Source organism: Trematomus bernacchii, unplaced genomic scaffold (genome assembly GCF_902827165.1).
Source record: "Trematomus bernacchii unplaced genomic scaffold, fTreBer1.1, whole genome shotgun sequence".
Lineage (NCBI taxonomy): Eukaryota > Metazoa > Chordata > Actinopteri > Perciformes > Nototheniidae > Trematomus > Trematomus bernacchii.
Window position 1 is genome coordinate 306925 of NW_022987568.1, and position 16952 is coordinate 323876.

A 16952-nucleotide genomic window follows, 5' to 3' on the forward strand; every position below is an offset into this window, starting at 1 on the left:
CCCTTTAAAATAAACTTTAAGTTTCAACATCTACTAGTATTCAGATCTTGTACTTGAGTAAAAGTAGAAGTACTTAGATATTGTACTTGAGTTAAAAGTAGAAGTACTCAGATCTTATACATGAGTAAAAGTAGAAGTACTCAGATCCTTGTATTTGAGTAAAGTAGAAGTACTCAGATCTTGTACTTGAGTAAAAGTAGAAGTACTCAGATATTGTACGTAAAGTAGAAGTACTCAGATCTTGTTACTTGAGTAAAAGTAGAAGTACCCAGAGTGTAGAATACTCTGTTTCAGTAAAAGTCCTGCATTTAAAATGTCCTCCAAGTTAAAAGTACAAAAGTATTCTCATCAAAATATAGTTTAAAGTAGCGACAGTTAAAAGTCAGTGATCTGTGCAGATTGGTCCCATTTTCAGAATAATATATATGATATGTTTTATTAATGACTTGATCATCGAAGTGTTCTCACAGCTGGTAAAGGTGCAGCTAGTTTTGAATGACTTTGTATACTGCAGGGTCAGCTTGTGGATTTACTCAAGGTGGAATCTAAAGTATGATTTAACACTGATCTATATTTCACATCATTCATCCACATCTGCAAAAGTAACTAAAGGGATTAAATACATTAGTGGAGTAAAAGTACACAGTTACCTCTGTGGTGGAGTAGAAAGTACAGAGTAGCAGTAAACTGGAAATACTCAAGTAAAGTACAAGTACCTCAAAATTGTACTTAAGTACGTCTTGAGTAAATGTACTTAGTTACTTTACAACACTGAATATTATTCTCCTTAAGCAATGAAAGTGTGTAAGTGAAAGTATTTGTTTAACAGTGTTGGAACACACTCAGTAAGAGGCTGACACCACTAACCCGTCCTCCTAAGACGACTGAAATCTATACAATATGTTGGAGTTCATTTTTTGTTTCGTTGACTTACTATTCAATTAAAGATGGGGTAGGTAAGTTTGAGAAACCCGGCTCGAGATCGCTTAGAACTTGAAAATACACAACCGGAGAAAATCTGCCACTTCCTTACAGAGCCCCTCCTCCAACACACACGAACGCGCACATGACCACTGAGGGCACGAGATAAGTTAGTGCACAGAGGAAGGCTGACCAGGCAGGTAGGCCATCCAATCATTTTAGCCGGCCGGGCAAAATGATGGTCGTGCTTTTTACAGTACTACGGCTTCCACAGATGATATTTTTTTATGGATTTTTTGTCAAAGCACTTCAGATATTCATGCTATCGGGATTGTTAAGCGCATTCCATGGAATACTAACAACAAGTGTATCTCGAGCCGGTTTCTCAAACTTACCTAACCCACCTTTAAAGTAAATATTACAATATTTAATATTCTTAATATAATAACTGCATTTTGACCAAAGAGGACATTGTGGGAAACCCAACAAATCACTTTTGAGTTACCTTTGTGTTTTGTGGAAAGCGCAATATAAATAAAGGTTTGATTTGATTACAAGTATTGTAAATATGTCTCATGTTAGTCCCAGGATGCGTCTGCTCTGGCTCCTGGCGTCTCTTCTTGGCCCTGCCTGCATGTGACCTCCTGTCTGCGGATTGGAGCCTTCAACATCGAAAAATTTGGACCCAAGAAATCCAAGGACACGGTTGTGAGGAAACCATCAACGAGGTCTGAAACTCAATTTGGTATCCAATATTATTTGTTCTTCGTTGTTTTGACTGTATCCTGGGAAGTGAAACATAGTAACCCACTTCCTGGTTTAAGTTTCCTTTTCTTGGAAAACAATGATTGTTTTGTGAGGTAGGTAATGGTAATTTTAAACATAATGCTGAAGTGCAGCACTAAACAGCTACGGTGGCCAGCAGGTGTAAACGTGCTGCTACGGCCCCAAACTCTTCCATCAGGAGAAACACGCTGCAGCTTCAGAAAGGATGCAGATATAAAAACACATGAAGAAACATCGCCAGCAACTTGACAACACATGCAGCTTTTAGAGAACATTCAGCACCTTGAGGAGAACATGTACAGAGTTTACTAGACTTCTGTCTGTCTTCTTCTGCTGTTCCCTTTAGTGGTTACTTTCCTGTCTGTCTTCTTTCTGCTGTTCCCTTCAGTGTCTACTTCTGTCTGTCCTTCTTCTGCTGTTCCCTTTAGTGTTTACTTCCTGTCTGTCTTCTTCTGCTGTTCCCTTCAGTGTCTACTTCTGTCTGTCTTCTTCTGCTGTTCCCTTTAGTACTTCCGTCAGAATTGACCAATCAGAATTACATTTTATTTCAGATTGTCCAGCGCTATGACATCATTTGATCCCCAAGGGCTCAAGACAAAGATCTGAGCGTAACCAAAAGACTCAAGGCGCTTGTAACAAGTAAGACTTATGAAGAGCAACCACAGTATTCTAACACACACACACGCAGACTGTGAGGGCTGCTTCATTCATCTAAATGTATCTTGACTACTGCAATATGCAAATCTCAGTAATCGCAGTATTTGGCAAAACAACTGTGCAAAAATCTGAATGAAGTATTGTGGAGAAAGTCCTGGCCTCCTACAAAACAGTATTCTATTGACTTAATACAGATACACTTTCATACTATAATCAATCATATATTCCTTTCTGGAATGCAATATCAATCAATATAAAAGTTATGTTTTACAAATGCAGCAGCACTAATGGTGACCCCTTTTGAAGAAGTTTTGTAAAAAGTTCGACAGATCATGAACTCACATTATGATTTGTGTGTGTGCTGTGTGTGTGTGTGTGTGCGGTGATGTGTGTGGTGTGTGTGTGGTGGGTGGTGTGTGTGGTGTGTGTGTGTGTGTGTGTGTGTGTGTGTGTGTGTGTGTGTGTGTGTGTGTGTGTGTGTGTGTGTGTGTGTGTGTGTTTCCCCAGAAGGTACTACTAAGTTCAGCTACATCGTCAGTGAGCCCCGGCCCCCTGGGTTTCAGCATCTTACAAGATAAGGAGACGATACCTCTTCCTCTACAGGTAAACACAAACTGCCAAAATCAAAAACCCAAACAGCTAAATGATCTTCTGGAGTATTGCTTTTGTTAATTCCCCAGATAAGTGAGCAGAAAGAGACAACATGTGTTTGATTAAAGAGTGTAAACAGCATAGAAAATGACTCCAGGAGTTCTGTGTGAATATGTGACCATGAGAACGAGTCGATGAACTCGATCCACTGTTTGGAGACGTCTTCAAAATAAAGAATTCCATCTTTCCTCTGCAGGGATGAGACGGTGACCGTGACAGACAGCTTCCAATACAATGACAAAGGCTTCAGCAGACCGCCCTTCGTCGTCAAGTTTTCCTCCACACAGACCGGTATTAGAGGAGAGACTCTGTTCTTTCACTGGAAATGTAGATTATCTCAAACTATTATAGAGAACTAAGCACCAGACTTGTGTGAGAGGAGATCCTGAGGTCTGTCCGTCACCAACACCACTTAAAAAAACTCTATCATTTGCTTTGGTCTAATATTTTCTTACACATTTGCCTCAGTCCTCTTTTTCAAGTTTCAAGTCCTTCCTGCCAAATTTAAAAGACTTCATTTTTATTAGTGGTTGAATGTGATGAAGTACATTTACTTACTTTAGCGGTATTTCTTCTGTTGTCATTGTCTCTCTTCATTCACTCCTCTCTCTCTCCTGGTCTCCAGCTGTGAAGGAATTTGTTCTGATCCCCATTCACACCAAACCGGGGAACGCTGTAAAAGAAATTGATGCCCTTGTTGATGTGGTGAAGAAGGCCAAACTCAAATGGAAGAACAATGTAATACCCCAAACAAGACATACAATACACACACACACACACACACACACACACACACACACACACACACACACACACACACACACACACACACACACACACACACACACACACACACACACACACACACACACACACACACACACACACACACACACACACACACACACACACACACACACACACACACACACCTCAAAATATTAACTTAAATCTCCATCATGACTCACATAGAGCAGTTCTTTCTGGTGTAAAATGAATGGACGTCAGAGAACAACATTTAGATAGGGGGCATTTACATTTGTGTTTTTTCAGATTGCCCATTACCATGACATTATTCTGATCTAGTTTGCAAATAATTAGTTTGAGCCGTTTCCCTCTGCCTGCAGAACATCATGGTGCTCGGAGACTTCAACGCAGACGGCAAGCATGTCAAAAAGAAAGACTGGAAGAAAATCCGCCTCCTCGACACCAACAAGAAGGACTTCCACTGGCTGATCGCCAACGGTGTCGATACTACACTGGCAGCAAAGTCTTCCAACACTTACGACAGGTGAACACACACAGATAATCATGAAGACACTTGCATGCACACACACACACACTCTTAATCCCGCCTCTCTTCCTGTTTCTGCAGGATTGTCGTCACCACTGAAATGGAGAAGGGAGTGGTGGCAGGCAGCGCTAAGGTCTTTGATTTTAGGGAGGAATATGATCTGAGGGATAAGGTATGTTCACATTGGACTGCGTCACGATTACATGTAGAGTCAATTCATAAGACGCGGAAAGATGCAAATTCGTGGCGTCTTCATCTCGATCTTCAAATTTGCGTGACGCTGTCTCACGACATCCTCCTCGCCAGCGACATCTTGTTTGAGTGGACGCATTTCATTGAACAACACACATTTAAATTGGCATGTTCAGAAGTCAGTACATGTGAAGCACTTACTCAATGCATTGACGTGGATAGGCTGCGTAATTCTCAAGAGTTAAATTATTTTAACATGAGCATCAAATACTGGACATTTCTAGACAGGTTTATAAATGTAGAAACCCATAGACAGTATCTGGCTGTGGCAGACACCTCAAATCACTCCATGTGAGCCATATTAGAATCTCACTCATTTAACTAAAGTAATTCAGCCTAGTGTACGTAACTAAAATAAAGCATGACTGCATATTATTTCAGTGAAGATCAGCATTTTATCAAATGAATATTTGACATTTTGAAATAGCATCAGACCTTAATGATCATTCCATGTGAGCCATAGATAATCTAACTAACACAAAACAGCTATTTCAAGACGTTCCTTTGCTCTGACATCTAATGTCACTGTGGATGAGCCACATCGTTATGTTGAGCTGATAACAGATGAACAGATGAAGTTATTAGGCGTGCAGAGATGTGAGAGTTGACAGGAGTAGTCACTACAGTCAGGAACTAGATTACTTGATTTCTAGATTAAAGGTGGGGTAGGTAAGTTTGAGAAACCGGCTCGAGATACACTTTTTGTTATATTCCATGGAATGCTCTTAACATCCCGATATCAATGAATATCTGAAGTGCTTTGGACAAAAATCCATTAAAAAATTCATCTGTGGAAGCCGTAGTACTGTAAAAAATAACTGGATGGCCTACCACTGGATGGCCTGTCAGCCTTCCATCTGTGCACAAAACTTATCTCGTGCCCTCATTGGTCATGTGCGTGTTCGTGTGTGTTGGAGGAGGGGCTCTGTAAGGAAGTGGCAGATTTTCTCCGGTCCGTGTATTTTCAAACTCTAGCGCACTCGAGCCATGGTTCTCCAAAATTACCTACCCTACCTTTAAGTAATTGCTTATGATTTTTTCATTTTTTGGAACTATTGAGTTGATGGTCTAAAAAAACATCTGTGCAAAAGAAACCACCTGTTAGAAGTGAGACTATGTTCTGTATGCCAAGTTGGAAGAACAACAAATTGAAATGAGTTCCTAAAATGTTTTCTTGTTTCTCTTCAGGCAAAGAAGGTCAGTGACCATTTCCCTGTGGAGGTGGAGCTTGAAGCCGCAGGTGCGCCGGCGCTGGTGCCGGCCGCGCCGCCGGGGCCGGAAGCGGCGCCGCGCCGGCGCCGGAGCCGCCGGAGGAGCCGGAAGAGCCGGAGGAGCAGGAGGAGCCAGAGGAGCCGGAGGAGCCGGAGTCATAAAAAAACGGACAAAAACGGATTCAGATGAGCCGCCAGAAACCCCCCCAAAAAAGCAAACCTTGAGTCTGAATCTGAATAGGATCATTCAGTTGGAGTATTTCTGGAAACCATGCAGCATTGAAAAAGAATTAAAAAAATAACTGCCAAATGATTTCATTGCAAACTTGTGTTTTTGAAACAGGAGAGTGAAGTGTCTCATTGTAGTGTTTATGAGGTAAATGAAACATGATGATTGAGAGAATTAACCAAGAGATCTTTTATAGGAATGGATATCAGTTTTGTACTGAAGAGAAAGACAATGTGTATCCAGAGCAGAGGTTGCGCTAGACTTTTTCGCGTGCCCGTCATTTTGACGGACAGCATTTCCGTCAAAATCCATTATTACCCGTCGGCCTGTACACAACTCTAAAAAATAATGGGATGTTCCCTTATAAAGTCGGTAACTCCTGGAGAGTGGAGGTTATTGCATTTACGCTAAATCAGTGCAGTCATTTTTTATTCATTAAGAGTTTTATAATAGTTCTAAATTGGCTCTGATTCTACAACTTCATTCCTCTCACTGTGTTTTCTCTTCCCACCTTTATCCAGCAAAGCTCATTTCTTGCATATGTGAACCTCCCTGGCAGTCAGCCTGATTCTGAATACAGGATGCAACATCTCGTCAATCTATTTCATTTGATTTATACAGGCTACTTAACATGCAGAATGTCGTAATTGTGCATGCTAAGTAGCCATGTGCTTTCTGGGGGCTTAATCTTTATTGACAGAATTTAAACATTCACTATAATAATTGTAGCGTCCCCCGGCTGAATGATGGCCAGACTCTCCAACTGATGGTATCTGTTTATTGCACACCCTTGCTTTTATACAATCATTACCAAGTAAGAGTTTGTGCCCTTATCAGCCAGATGCTAAAAACCGAATTGCAACTATTTAAGTATATGTTAATTTATTCGTCATCTATCCGTCATTATACATGTGTGTTTACACTGCTCCATAGAGAGGCGAAGTCCCCTCCCCTTCCGGTTGACCTCCATGGGACCTATTTCGGAAAAGTTATGCATTGAAGTCAATGGAGAGAGAAAGATTATCTTTCGATCCCGTTTGAATTGTTGCCACGACTTACACATATGATGTTTGTCAATTTAAAAGATAATTTTACAAGGTCAAAAAAATAAAAATGTGTCGTAAAAACTGTGAAGTAACACTTTTTTTTGTGTGAAAGAGCTCAATGAACTACAATCTCCCGTCTCGCACCACACACCAAGACGGCCGTCACGTTGGCACATTTCACTTCTTTCTTTCAGAATGAGGCGGAAAGTATTAAAAGAGGTGAAAATCCCCTCCAAGTCTGGGTCATGTTGAGAGCTGTACATACACACAAGGGGAGTTAGTCGGTTCGTAAGAGCCAGGCATGCGGGACCGGGACTCTGGGATTTGTAGTTCTTTCTAGTTGCGTATTTTTCATAGTCTTATATTTCAACAGTTTTATGACAAACTGTGACTTTTCTGACATGGAAATTATTATTTAAGATCGACAAACATCATATGTGTAATTCGTGGCACAATTCAAACGGGACTCGAAAGATAATCTTTCTCTCTCCATTGACTTCAATGCATACCTTTTTCAGAAAATAAGGTCCCATGAGTCCCATGAGGATTATATTTGGATGCCAATATTTTCTTATGGTAAGTTTTCGTTTTGCACTTTTATTTTGATAGTAATAACACAGTAATAAGATCGAGACTCTTATTTTGAAGGAACTTTACCGGAAGTCGATGGACAATAGAGAGGCGAAGTCCCTCCCCTTCCGGTAAAAGTTCCTTCAAATAAGAGTCTCTATCTATTACTGTGTTATTACTATCAAATAAAAGTGCAAAACGAAAACCTTTACCATAAGAAAATATTGGCATAACAAATATAATCACTTCTCTGAAAGGTAACTCATTTTTAAATATAGTTAGACATATAAAAAAATAAATAATGATAATAATATTAATAATAATAATATTAATAAGCTTTATATTTGTATAGCACCTTTTATACAAGAATTGTAGCCAAACTGGCTTCACAGCAGTTCAATAGACACATTAGTATAACATGACAGGATAAAAGCAATGTAGAGGAGCAGCTACATTTCAACAAATGTATCCACTAAGATTAATACATGAAGACTTGTGACTCGGACTTGACCTTGGACTCTCCTTAGGTGATTCGGACTTGGACTCGGACTCGAACACAGGTAATGATGACTCGGACTCGACTCGGACACTCCTTGGGTGACTCGGACTCGAACACAGGTAATGATGACTCGGACTCGACTCAGACTTGACTCGGACACTCCTTGGGTGACTCAGACTTGGACTCGGACACTCCTTGGGTGACTCGGACTCGAACACAGGTAATGATGACTCGGACTCGACTCGGACTTGACTCGGACACTCCTTGGGTGACTCGGACTTGGACTCGGACACTCCTTGGGTGACTCGGACTCGAACACAGGTAATGATGTCTCGGACTCGACTCGGACTTGACTCGGACAATCCTTGGGTGACTCAGACTTGGACTCGGACACTCCTTGGGTGACTCGGACTCGAACACAGGTAATGATGACTCGGACTCGACTCGGACTTGACTCGGACACTCCTTGGGTGACTCGGACTTGGACTCGGACTCGAAAAGTGGGGACTCGAGAGTGACTTGGTGACTTGACTACAACACTGGCTCCGCCCACAACTTGGTATTCATTGATCATTTCAATCTCTTCTGGACCGGGATGGAATTCACCCCAGTCCACATGGCACCCGTTGCCCTAGCTGCAAATGGTAAATGGACTATTTCAAAGCGCTTTACATACTACATGTCATTCACCCATTCACGCCCATTCATACAGAGCAGTGTACCTTACTCTAGGAACTAACATTCATACACACTCACACACCATTGGCCATGCCATCGGGAGCAACTCAGGGTCAAGTATCTTGCCCCAAGGATTACATCGACATGTGACTGCACGGGCTGGGATCGAACCCAAAACCTCATGGTTGTGAAGACGAGAGCACTCCCTCGCAGCCCACAGTAACCCCCTTGCAAATATTCTTCACGCTGTCTCCACTGCCAAGTGCACATTGACAAACTGCTGCTGCAGCGCACCTGAACACAACACAGGTCACTGATGGACCACTGTTCTTCACCTCAACTGACACTACCCATTTTGCTCGCTGGTGCCACTCAGCGGCCAACAAAGACATTATTCAGAGTGCTGCTTCACACAGACTGTTTAACTGTTTCACTGATTTCTCATGCTGTTTATTCTGATGGTCATAAAGGGGAGCCAGCACACATAAAGCCAACGCAGCTCCCTATCCCTGTTCTCAACAACAAAAGGACACCAGCTCGCCCTCCCCATAAAATAATTTGTGCAACCCTCATACCTGTTTCCATAAGTTCAGACTCATCTCAAGTAAGCTCATTGAACCTGGCTGTTCTTAATACCTGGCAGGCAAGTCACTTATAATGAATGATTTTATTATCAACCACAACAACTTCATGTTTTTAACTGAAACCTGGCTAGATGACAACAACCGGGCAGCTGTTCTCATCGAACAGCCCCGGGTGAGGAACAGAGCACACAGGAAAGGAGCTGGAGTTTGTCACTTGTTTATTAATAGTTTTCTTTGTAAGAACATTTCAATGCAATCATTTCCCTCTTTTGAATATCTGGCTGTTCAGTTCAATTTCTCTTGTCGAGCACTGGTCCTACTTTTCTACAGACCACCAAAATATTCAGCAATATTTCATGATGATTATCAGAATTATTGTCAATGATCTGCATTGATTTGACTCCATACTCGTAGTCGGTGACTTAAACATTCATACTGACCACCCCATGGACAGTAGTGCTATTGAATTAGCAAAATAACCTGGAAAGCTATGGACTCATCCAGCATGTGAAAGGACCCCTCATACATTGGTCACACTCTTGATCTGGTTATAACCAACGGTCTTAATTTCTCAAACATCCTGGTCACAGACGTTGTCCTCTCAGACCACTCCGTATCTTCTTTCAGATCGATATCAGTGTTTCCCTTAAGAGCAACCACACATAATCACAAAACGACACATCACAGAGAACACAAGCACGTTGTTCATTCAGGCCTTCTCTCCACTGTCGAGCCTCATTCAAACTCTGTTGATGGATTGGTTGACAATTACATGTCTGAAATACACATCTCTTTGATGCTCTCGCCCCTGCTACAGCTGTCTCTGGTGATGAACGCCACAGTGGTGAAGCTTCATAAGAGGGAATGCAAATCAATCAAATCTCCATGTTCATTTTGAGATGTTTAAAAGACTGTCTCCATTACTTATGACTTCATACTACGAAATGCAAGACGCTCCTATTCTCAGATTATTACCAAAAACAGCAACAACACTCGTGCCTTGTTTTTCAACTGTTTAGAGCCAGAGCTCTCTTATCTTCAGGAGGTTTACTCCTCGTCCCCGGAGTCAGAACTACATTCACCGAGGCAGCTTTTAGTTTTTATTCAACCACAAGCTTGGAAACAAACCAACTGAAATTCTGGCGGTCCGCCCCAACCTGGGTTCTTTTTTAAATCAACGTTAAAAACCTTTTATGTTATTCTACGGACAACTCTTTTTATTATTCGCCGGAATTTTTGCACCTCTTCTCCTCCGGCATTCAACATCGCAGAAACTTCCGTTCAAACATCAAAAACGTTCAGCTCGGTCGGGAATCGATGACTATTTCTTGTATTATTCATAACTTTCATAATTCCAGAGATACATCCCATAATACATCACATTTTTAACCATTGAAGTCAATGGAGACATTCTTCAGACTTCAACAAATCTTCATGCGACTTCAACTGCTAACTGTTCATTCATACTTTCACTCAGAAACCTCATTCCAACTTTAAAATGTTACACATCTTTCTGACATTACACAACACAACACAACTTTTAAATCTGATTCTTACTTTTAGAGATATTAAACATTGTTCAGACCTTGGTAAAGAGGCTTTCTTCAGATTTTAACATTAACTAGAGTGCGTGATGTCACAGCTAGAGGGTAAGAAATCTTGAAATGTGTCTTCATATATTTTTTTAAAACTGCCATAATTCCCAAACCCTACACTCCTCAGACATAATTGTTCATGAGAAACGTAGGAAAACATCTCGTAGCTTGAAAAATGACAAATAATTAAGCAAAAATAATTAAACAAAATGCCTCTTGAGGGCATGAAGTGACAAAAACATTCAACATGTCTCCATTAAAGCCCATTGTAATTTCAGGCAGATATTTCCTCACAGCAGCAGCCGCACACCTTTAGTTAAACTGCCAAAAAGGCCACATTATTAACCCGAAAGTACACACAAATTACACTTCAGATACTCAACTTCCTTGACATGCTTCACATTTTGAAATTTCACAGATATATGTTATGGTTCTTCCACAAAACGTTCACATGTAAGAGGTTTATCTCTCATTCAGAACAATTCGCCATCAAGTTAGTTCAAAAGTTTGCAGTTCAAATATTCTGCTGCTTTTCCAAGCCTTTTTACTTTCTTTTCTTCACTCATCACACATTCAAGCCCCCAGTGTTCATGTATCATTTCAATCTAAATTCTTCACTTTCTTCTTACACATTACATTCAAGTCATCTTTTCAGCATAAAGCATTCCCACTAGCAATTTCTTCAGGAATTGCATTCTCTAGTTTTTAATGCAGCCTATCCTGAGATCCTTTAACCTGATCGTTGCACTTTTAGTTGCAGACAGTATTTTATCACTTTTATGAATTTTTTGTTTGTTTTTGATTGTGTGTTTGTTTTGTTTTGAATTATTATGTGTTGAATGTGGAGCACGTTGAATTGCCTCTGTGTCTTAAAATGTGCTGCACAAATAAATACCATTAACAGAAAATGAGATTTAGTTCTGAAAGCTGTTCCAAATCAAATGTATCATTGATTCAGACTCAAACACTAAGTTAGAGTCACACAGTAGGTCTTGTTAACGAGTTAACTTTAATGTGACTTATTCTTAATTTTGCCATACTAAAGTAAGACTTGAAAATACTATATCGTTGTTTTTTAAATTATATTTCAACATATAAAACAGAACTTTTGTTTGTGTTAACATAACATTGACTGGCTTTTCCTTGATCATTTCAACATGAAATGAGTTTATTTTTTTTATTTTTTTTTAATGATATTTTAATATAGCATATTGGCGGAGATAATATTTACGGGCCCTTTGAGTAGAATGTTAAAAAGTAAGCTAGTCCCAGACTGTAGGGCCCACTCCTTAGGTTGGCTCCACTTAGGTTAAATTACTTTAGTTAAAATGAGGACATTCTAAATATGGTTAAAGTGGAGTAATTTGAGTTGTCTGATGCACACAAGCCTGTTTTTTGTTTGTTTGCACTGCTGTGTGCACTTAAATTGATGTTGATGGTTAAATTAGTTATTGGTTCAAATGTATTGAGTTCTGAACATGTCATCTAAATGTAGAAATGCCTTGGGCATATGGTTCTTGTTTAAAAAACAATGCAGCATTTTATTTATTTGTTTGTCCTGCTTTTACAACATACAGTATAAGCACTCCTATGTTGTTGTTGTAGTACTTTAGCGTATCTGTAGCTATTAACATGATTGCTCATATTTTAAGCCATATTATTCCTGACCCCTTATTTTGGATCAGTTTTCATCAACCAGCCACCATTCAAAACCGCATACATACATCTGTTTTTTCCCCCTCACAACACGCCTTTTCAGAATTTTAAAAACCCTAAATCTAATTTAGAGAGGACAAATAAAGTAGTAGGTGACTTTTTTATAGATCAAGGCTAATTAGATTGACAACAAAAGGGTCTGAGAGTCTCACAGTCTTGTCCCTCCCAACAGTGTAAAATAAATTTGATGCAGCAGTGAGCCAGAGTCATTGCAGTTCATTATGTGTTTGAATATATCAAAATGTTCTAAGAAATGTTTTAAAGCACCCAGGACTCTCATTTTTGCCAAGACATGACTTAATACACGATGCAAGTTTTAAAAGCTTTTGCCTGGAAGTAGCAGATTAAGGGATTTAATGGTGGAGCAGGATTGTTAAGAAACCCAATTCCTTACAAAAGTACTTTATATTCTACCAAGAAAACAAATTCCTTACAAAGTACTATTCTATCAGTTGTAAAGTGTTGCACACTTCAAAGTGTATCTAAAAGTATCCTAGTAACACAAACAAAAGCAAGGAAGAAAAAAGCAAAAATCAGTAAAGTCATCTAACAAAACATATATTTAAAAAAGTAATGTTAGTCAAGTCAAGTTATCAAAACGGCATTGTTTCATCGAAACAGTGTTAAAATCACAAACTCTCCATTTAGAGTTTGATTCTTTAAGAATCTCAATTCATTACAAATTAGTGAATATTTTACCAAGTTATAAAGTTTTGCATCCATTAAAGTATAACTATAAGTATCTTTGTAGGAGAAAAAACGAAAATCATTTAAGTTATTTCCAGAAAACTGTATTGTCTTACTAAAATCCCAAAGTGCCTTTAAGAGTCACAGTCTTAAAGAAAATCTGTTCGTCTTAGTGGGGGTCCTTAGTTTTGGATGATTTGCTGATTTGGGGTGGGACTTATTGCGTTGAATGTCTGTATATTCAAAAATGTAATGGAAAAAGGAGAGCAAAAAACAAATATCACAGTATGTTGAAAAATATGAAAAAAGTAATGTGTTAAAATAACATGAAAGAAATCAAAAGTAAAGCATCTAAAAACATATATTTAAAAAAAGTAATGTTAGTCAAGTCAAGTTATCAAAACTGCATTGTTTCATCAAAACAGTGTTAAAATCACAAACTCTCCATTTCGAGTTTGATTCTTGAAGAAAACTCAATTCATTACAAATGAATGAATATTTGACCAAGTTATAAAGTTTTCCATACATAAACGTGTATCTTACAGTTCCTGTAATATCAAAACATTCTATTGCAGTATTTTATCTGTTTTATGTGCACTGTTGGAGGAGCCTGTGACCTATGTTTTTCATTGACATATCTACACTGTAGCTAATGGGCATATGCCATAAAGCCTTGAAACTTGAAACTTAAATGATCAGAAACTGCATTGTCTCACTGAAAACAGCTCTAAAGAAAACCCAATTCCGTACAAAGTACTTAACTTTCTACCAGTTGTAAAGTGTTGCTCACTTCAAAAGTGTATCTAAAAAGTATCTTAGTAACAAAAACAAAAGCATTAATGTTAACAACGCCTCAAAGGGCGGACTCCTGAGTTCTGTAATGCCCCCCTACCATGGCACTTGGACTATTTACATCATCCAGGGCTCAACACCAGTAAATACACCTCTCTTTATCCGCTCTCCAAGCCTCCAAGGGCGGACTCCTGAGTTCCGTAATGTCCCCCTAACATGACACTTAGATTATTTTCATCATCCAGGGCTCAACACCAGTAAATGTAGCCTCATGTAACTTCATATAGGGATTCATTAATAGTTGTGTGAAGTAATTAAACATTACAAAATACAATATCAGGGGGTCATTAACATATTTTAAATTATTATTTTCCTCTCAGAGAGACTTTGTTGTAGTTAGTAAAGTAATTAAACATTAGTTCACAAGCCATACAACTTAAGAGAACATCCTTAGTTAACACAAATCATATTAAAAAACTAATCTAATTTAGAGAGGACAATAAAAGTTGTAGGTGACTTAGTGAATGAGAATTAACGGCTGATAGCAAAATCAGGAGGTGACAGGCAGGGGGAGGGGAGGGGGTGGCAGGGGTGTGAGGGGGGACAGTCTCACACATCCAGACTCCATTTTTCATGAAGAGCCTCAGACGGAGGGTCTGAACCCGGCACAGATACTGCACCCGTTTCTTGACTGGCGCTCCCGACGGATGGCAGTAAGTTGTCACAGGCGTCTCGCTGATTAAACCCATATCGATGCGTCTCTTTGCCATTTTCGTTTTTGAAAGTTTAGGTGAGTGGCTTTTTATCTAGTTTGCACGGATTTCTTTTTTTTTTTATCTAACTCCACCCCTCACTATCTTCTGACATCACAGCAAAAGGAAGGGGGAAGGGGTGAGAGGGGGACGGGGTGCGAGGGGGACGGGGTGCGAGGGGGATGGGGTGACAGGAAGGGGTGAGAGGGGGACGGGGTGCGAGGGGGATGGGGTGACAGGAAGGGATGAGAGGGGGGACGGGGTGCGAGGGGGATGGGGTGCGAGACATGTGACAACACCTCACCACCCTCACATCAAAGGACATACATCAAAGGGCTAATTAGAGTGACATCAAAGGCTTATAACACGCCGGTGCGATATCACACCTACATGTTACAACACCTCACCCCCTTACATCAAAGGACAGACATCAAAGGCTAATTAGATTAGACAACAAAAGGATCTACTACAATGGGGAATATCACACCTGCATGTTACAAACACCTCACCCTCTTACATCAAAGGACAGACATCAAAGGCTAATTAGATTAGACAACAAAAGGATCTACTACAATGGGGAATATCACACCTGCATGTTACAAACACCTCACCCCTCACATCAAAGGATAGACAACAAAGGGTCAGACATCAAAGGCTAATTAGATTACACAACAAATGATCTACTACAATGGGGAATATCACACCTACATGCTACAACACCTCACCCCTCACATCAAAGGATATCACATCTATCTGTGAAATCACACCTACACGTGATAACACCTCGAACAAAGGGGCTCATTAGCATATCAAAGGGGCTCATTAGCATAAGTAGGAGGCGGGACATAGCAGGTGTGACCTGTCACTTTTTATGCATACTAATGTGATTGAAGCGGCATTTGTATAACTACTAGTTATTTTGGTAAAACTAATGAAAAATATAACTAAAACATTTTTTTTAGTTTTTTAAATGTTTCTTTTTTTAATGTTTTCAAATATGATTTTTTAGAATATCTTAGGCCCTCAGAGAGGGCCTAGAGGGCCCTGACGGCTCACCACTGCTGGTCACAGACGTTGCCCTCTCAGACCACTCCTGTATCTTTTTTCAGATCAATATCAGTGTTTCGTTTAAAGGTAGGGTAGGTAAGTTTGAGAAACCGGCTCGAGATACACTTTTTGTTATATTCCATGGAATGCTCTTAACATCCCGATAGCAATGAATATCTGAAGTGCTTTGACAAAAAATCCATAAAAAATGTCATCTGTGGAAGCCGTAGTACTGTAAAAAGCACGACCAATCATCTGAGCCGGCCCGGCTAAAATAACTGGATGGCCTACCTGCCTGTCAGCCTTCCATCTGTGCACAAACTTATCTCGTGCCCTCATTGGTCATGTGCGCGTTCGTGTGTGTTGGAGGAGGGGCTCTGTAAGGAAGTGGCAGATTTTCTCCGGTTGTGTATTTTCAAATTCTAGCGATCTCGAGCCGGTTTCTCAAACTTACCTACCCCACCTTTAAGAGGCAACCACACATAATCACAAAACGACACGTCACAGAGAACACAAGCACGTTGTTCATTCAGGCCTTCTCTTCCACTGTCGAGCCTCATTCAAACTCTGTTGATGGATTGGTTGACAATTACATGTCTGAAACTACAAATCTCTTTGATGCTCTCGCCCCTGCTACAGCTGTCTCTGGTGAAGAATGCCACAGTGGTGAAGCTTCAAAAGAGGGAATGCAAATCAATCAAATCTCCATGTTCATTTTGAGATGTTTAAAGACTGTCTCCATACTTATGACTTCATACTACGAAATGCAAGACGCTCCTATTTCTCAGAATTAATTACCAAAAACAGCAACAACACTCGTGCCTTGTTTTCAACTGTTAGAGCCAGAGCTCTCTTATCTTCAGGAGGTTTACTCCTCGTCCCCGGAGTCAGAACTACATTCACCGAGGCAGCTTTTCGTTTTTATTCAACCACAAGCTTGGAACAAACCAACTGAAATTCTGCGGTCCGCCCCAACCTGGGTTCT

At 40.1% G+C, this 16952-nt stretch overlaps 2 protein-coding genes across 2 annotated transcripts in view; both read left to right on the forward strand.

Annotated features, from left to right (window-relative positions):
• LOC117479099 (deoxyribonuclease-1-like) overlaps window positions 1-16952 on the forward strand; it is a 72992-nt gene that overhangs the window by 2956 nt on the left and 53084 nt on the right. The gene's annotated exons all lie outside the window — the stretch shown is intronic.
• Window positions 948-6085, forward strand: LOC117479112 (deoxyribonuclease-1-like). The gene is made up of 6 exons (XM_034126133.1): window positions 948-952; window positions 3191-3306; window positions 3641-3753; window positions 4143-4306; window positions 4391-4481; window positions 5750-6085. The coding sequence occupies exons 1-6, from the start codon at window positions 948-950 to the stop codon at window positions 5960-5962; spliced, it is 702 nt and encodes a 233-aa protein (XP_033982024.1). The 3' UTR covers window positions 5963-6085.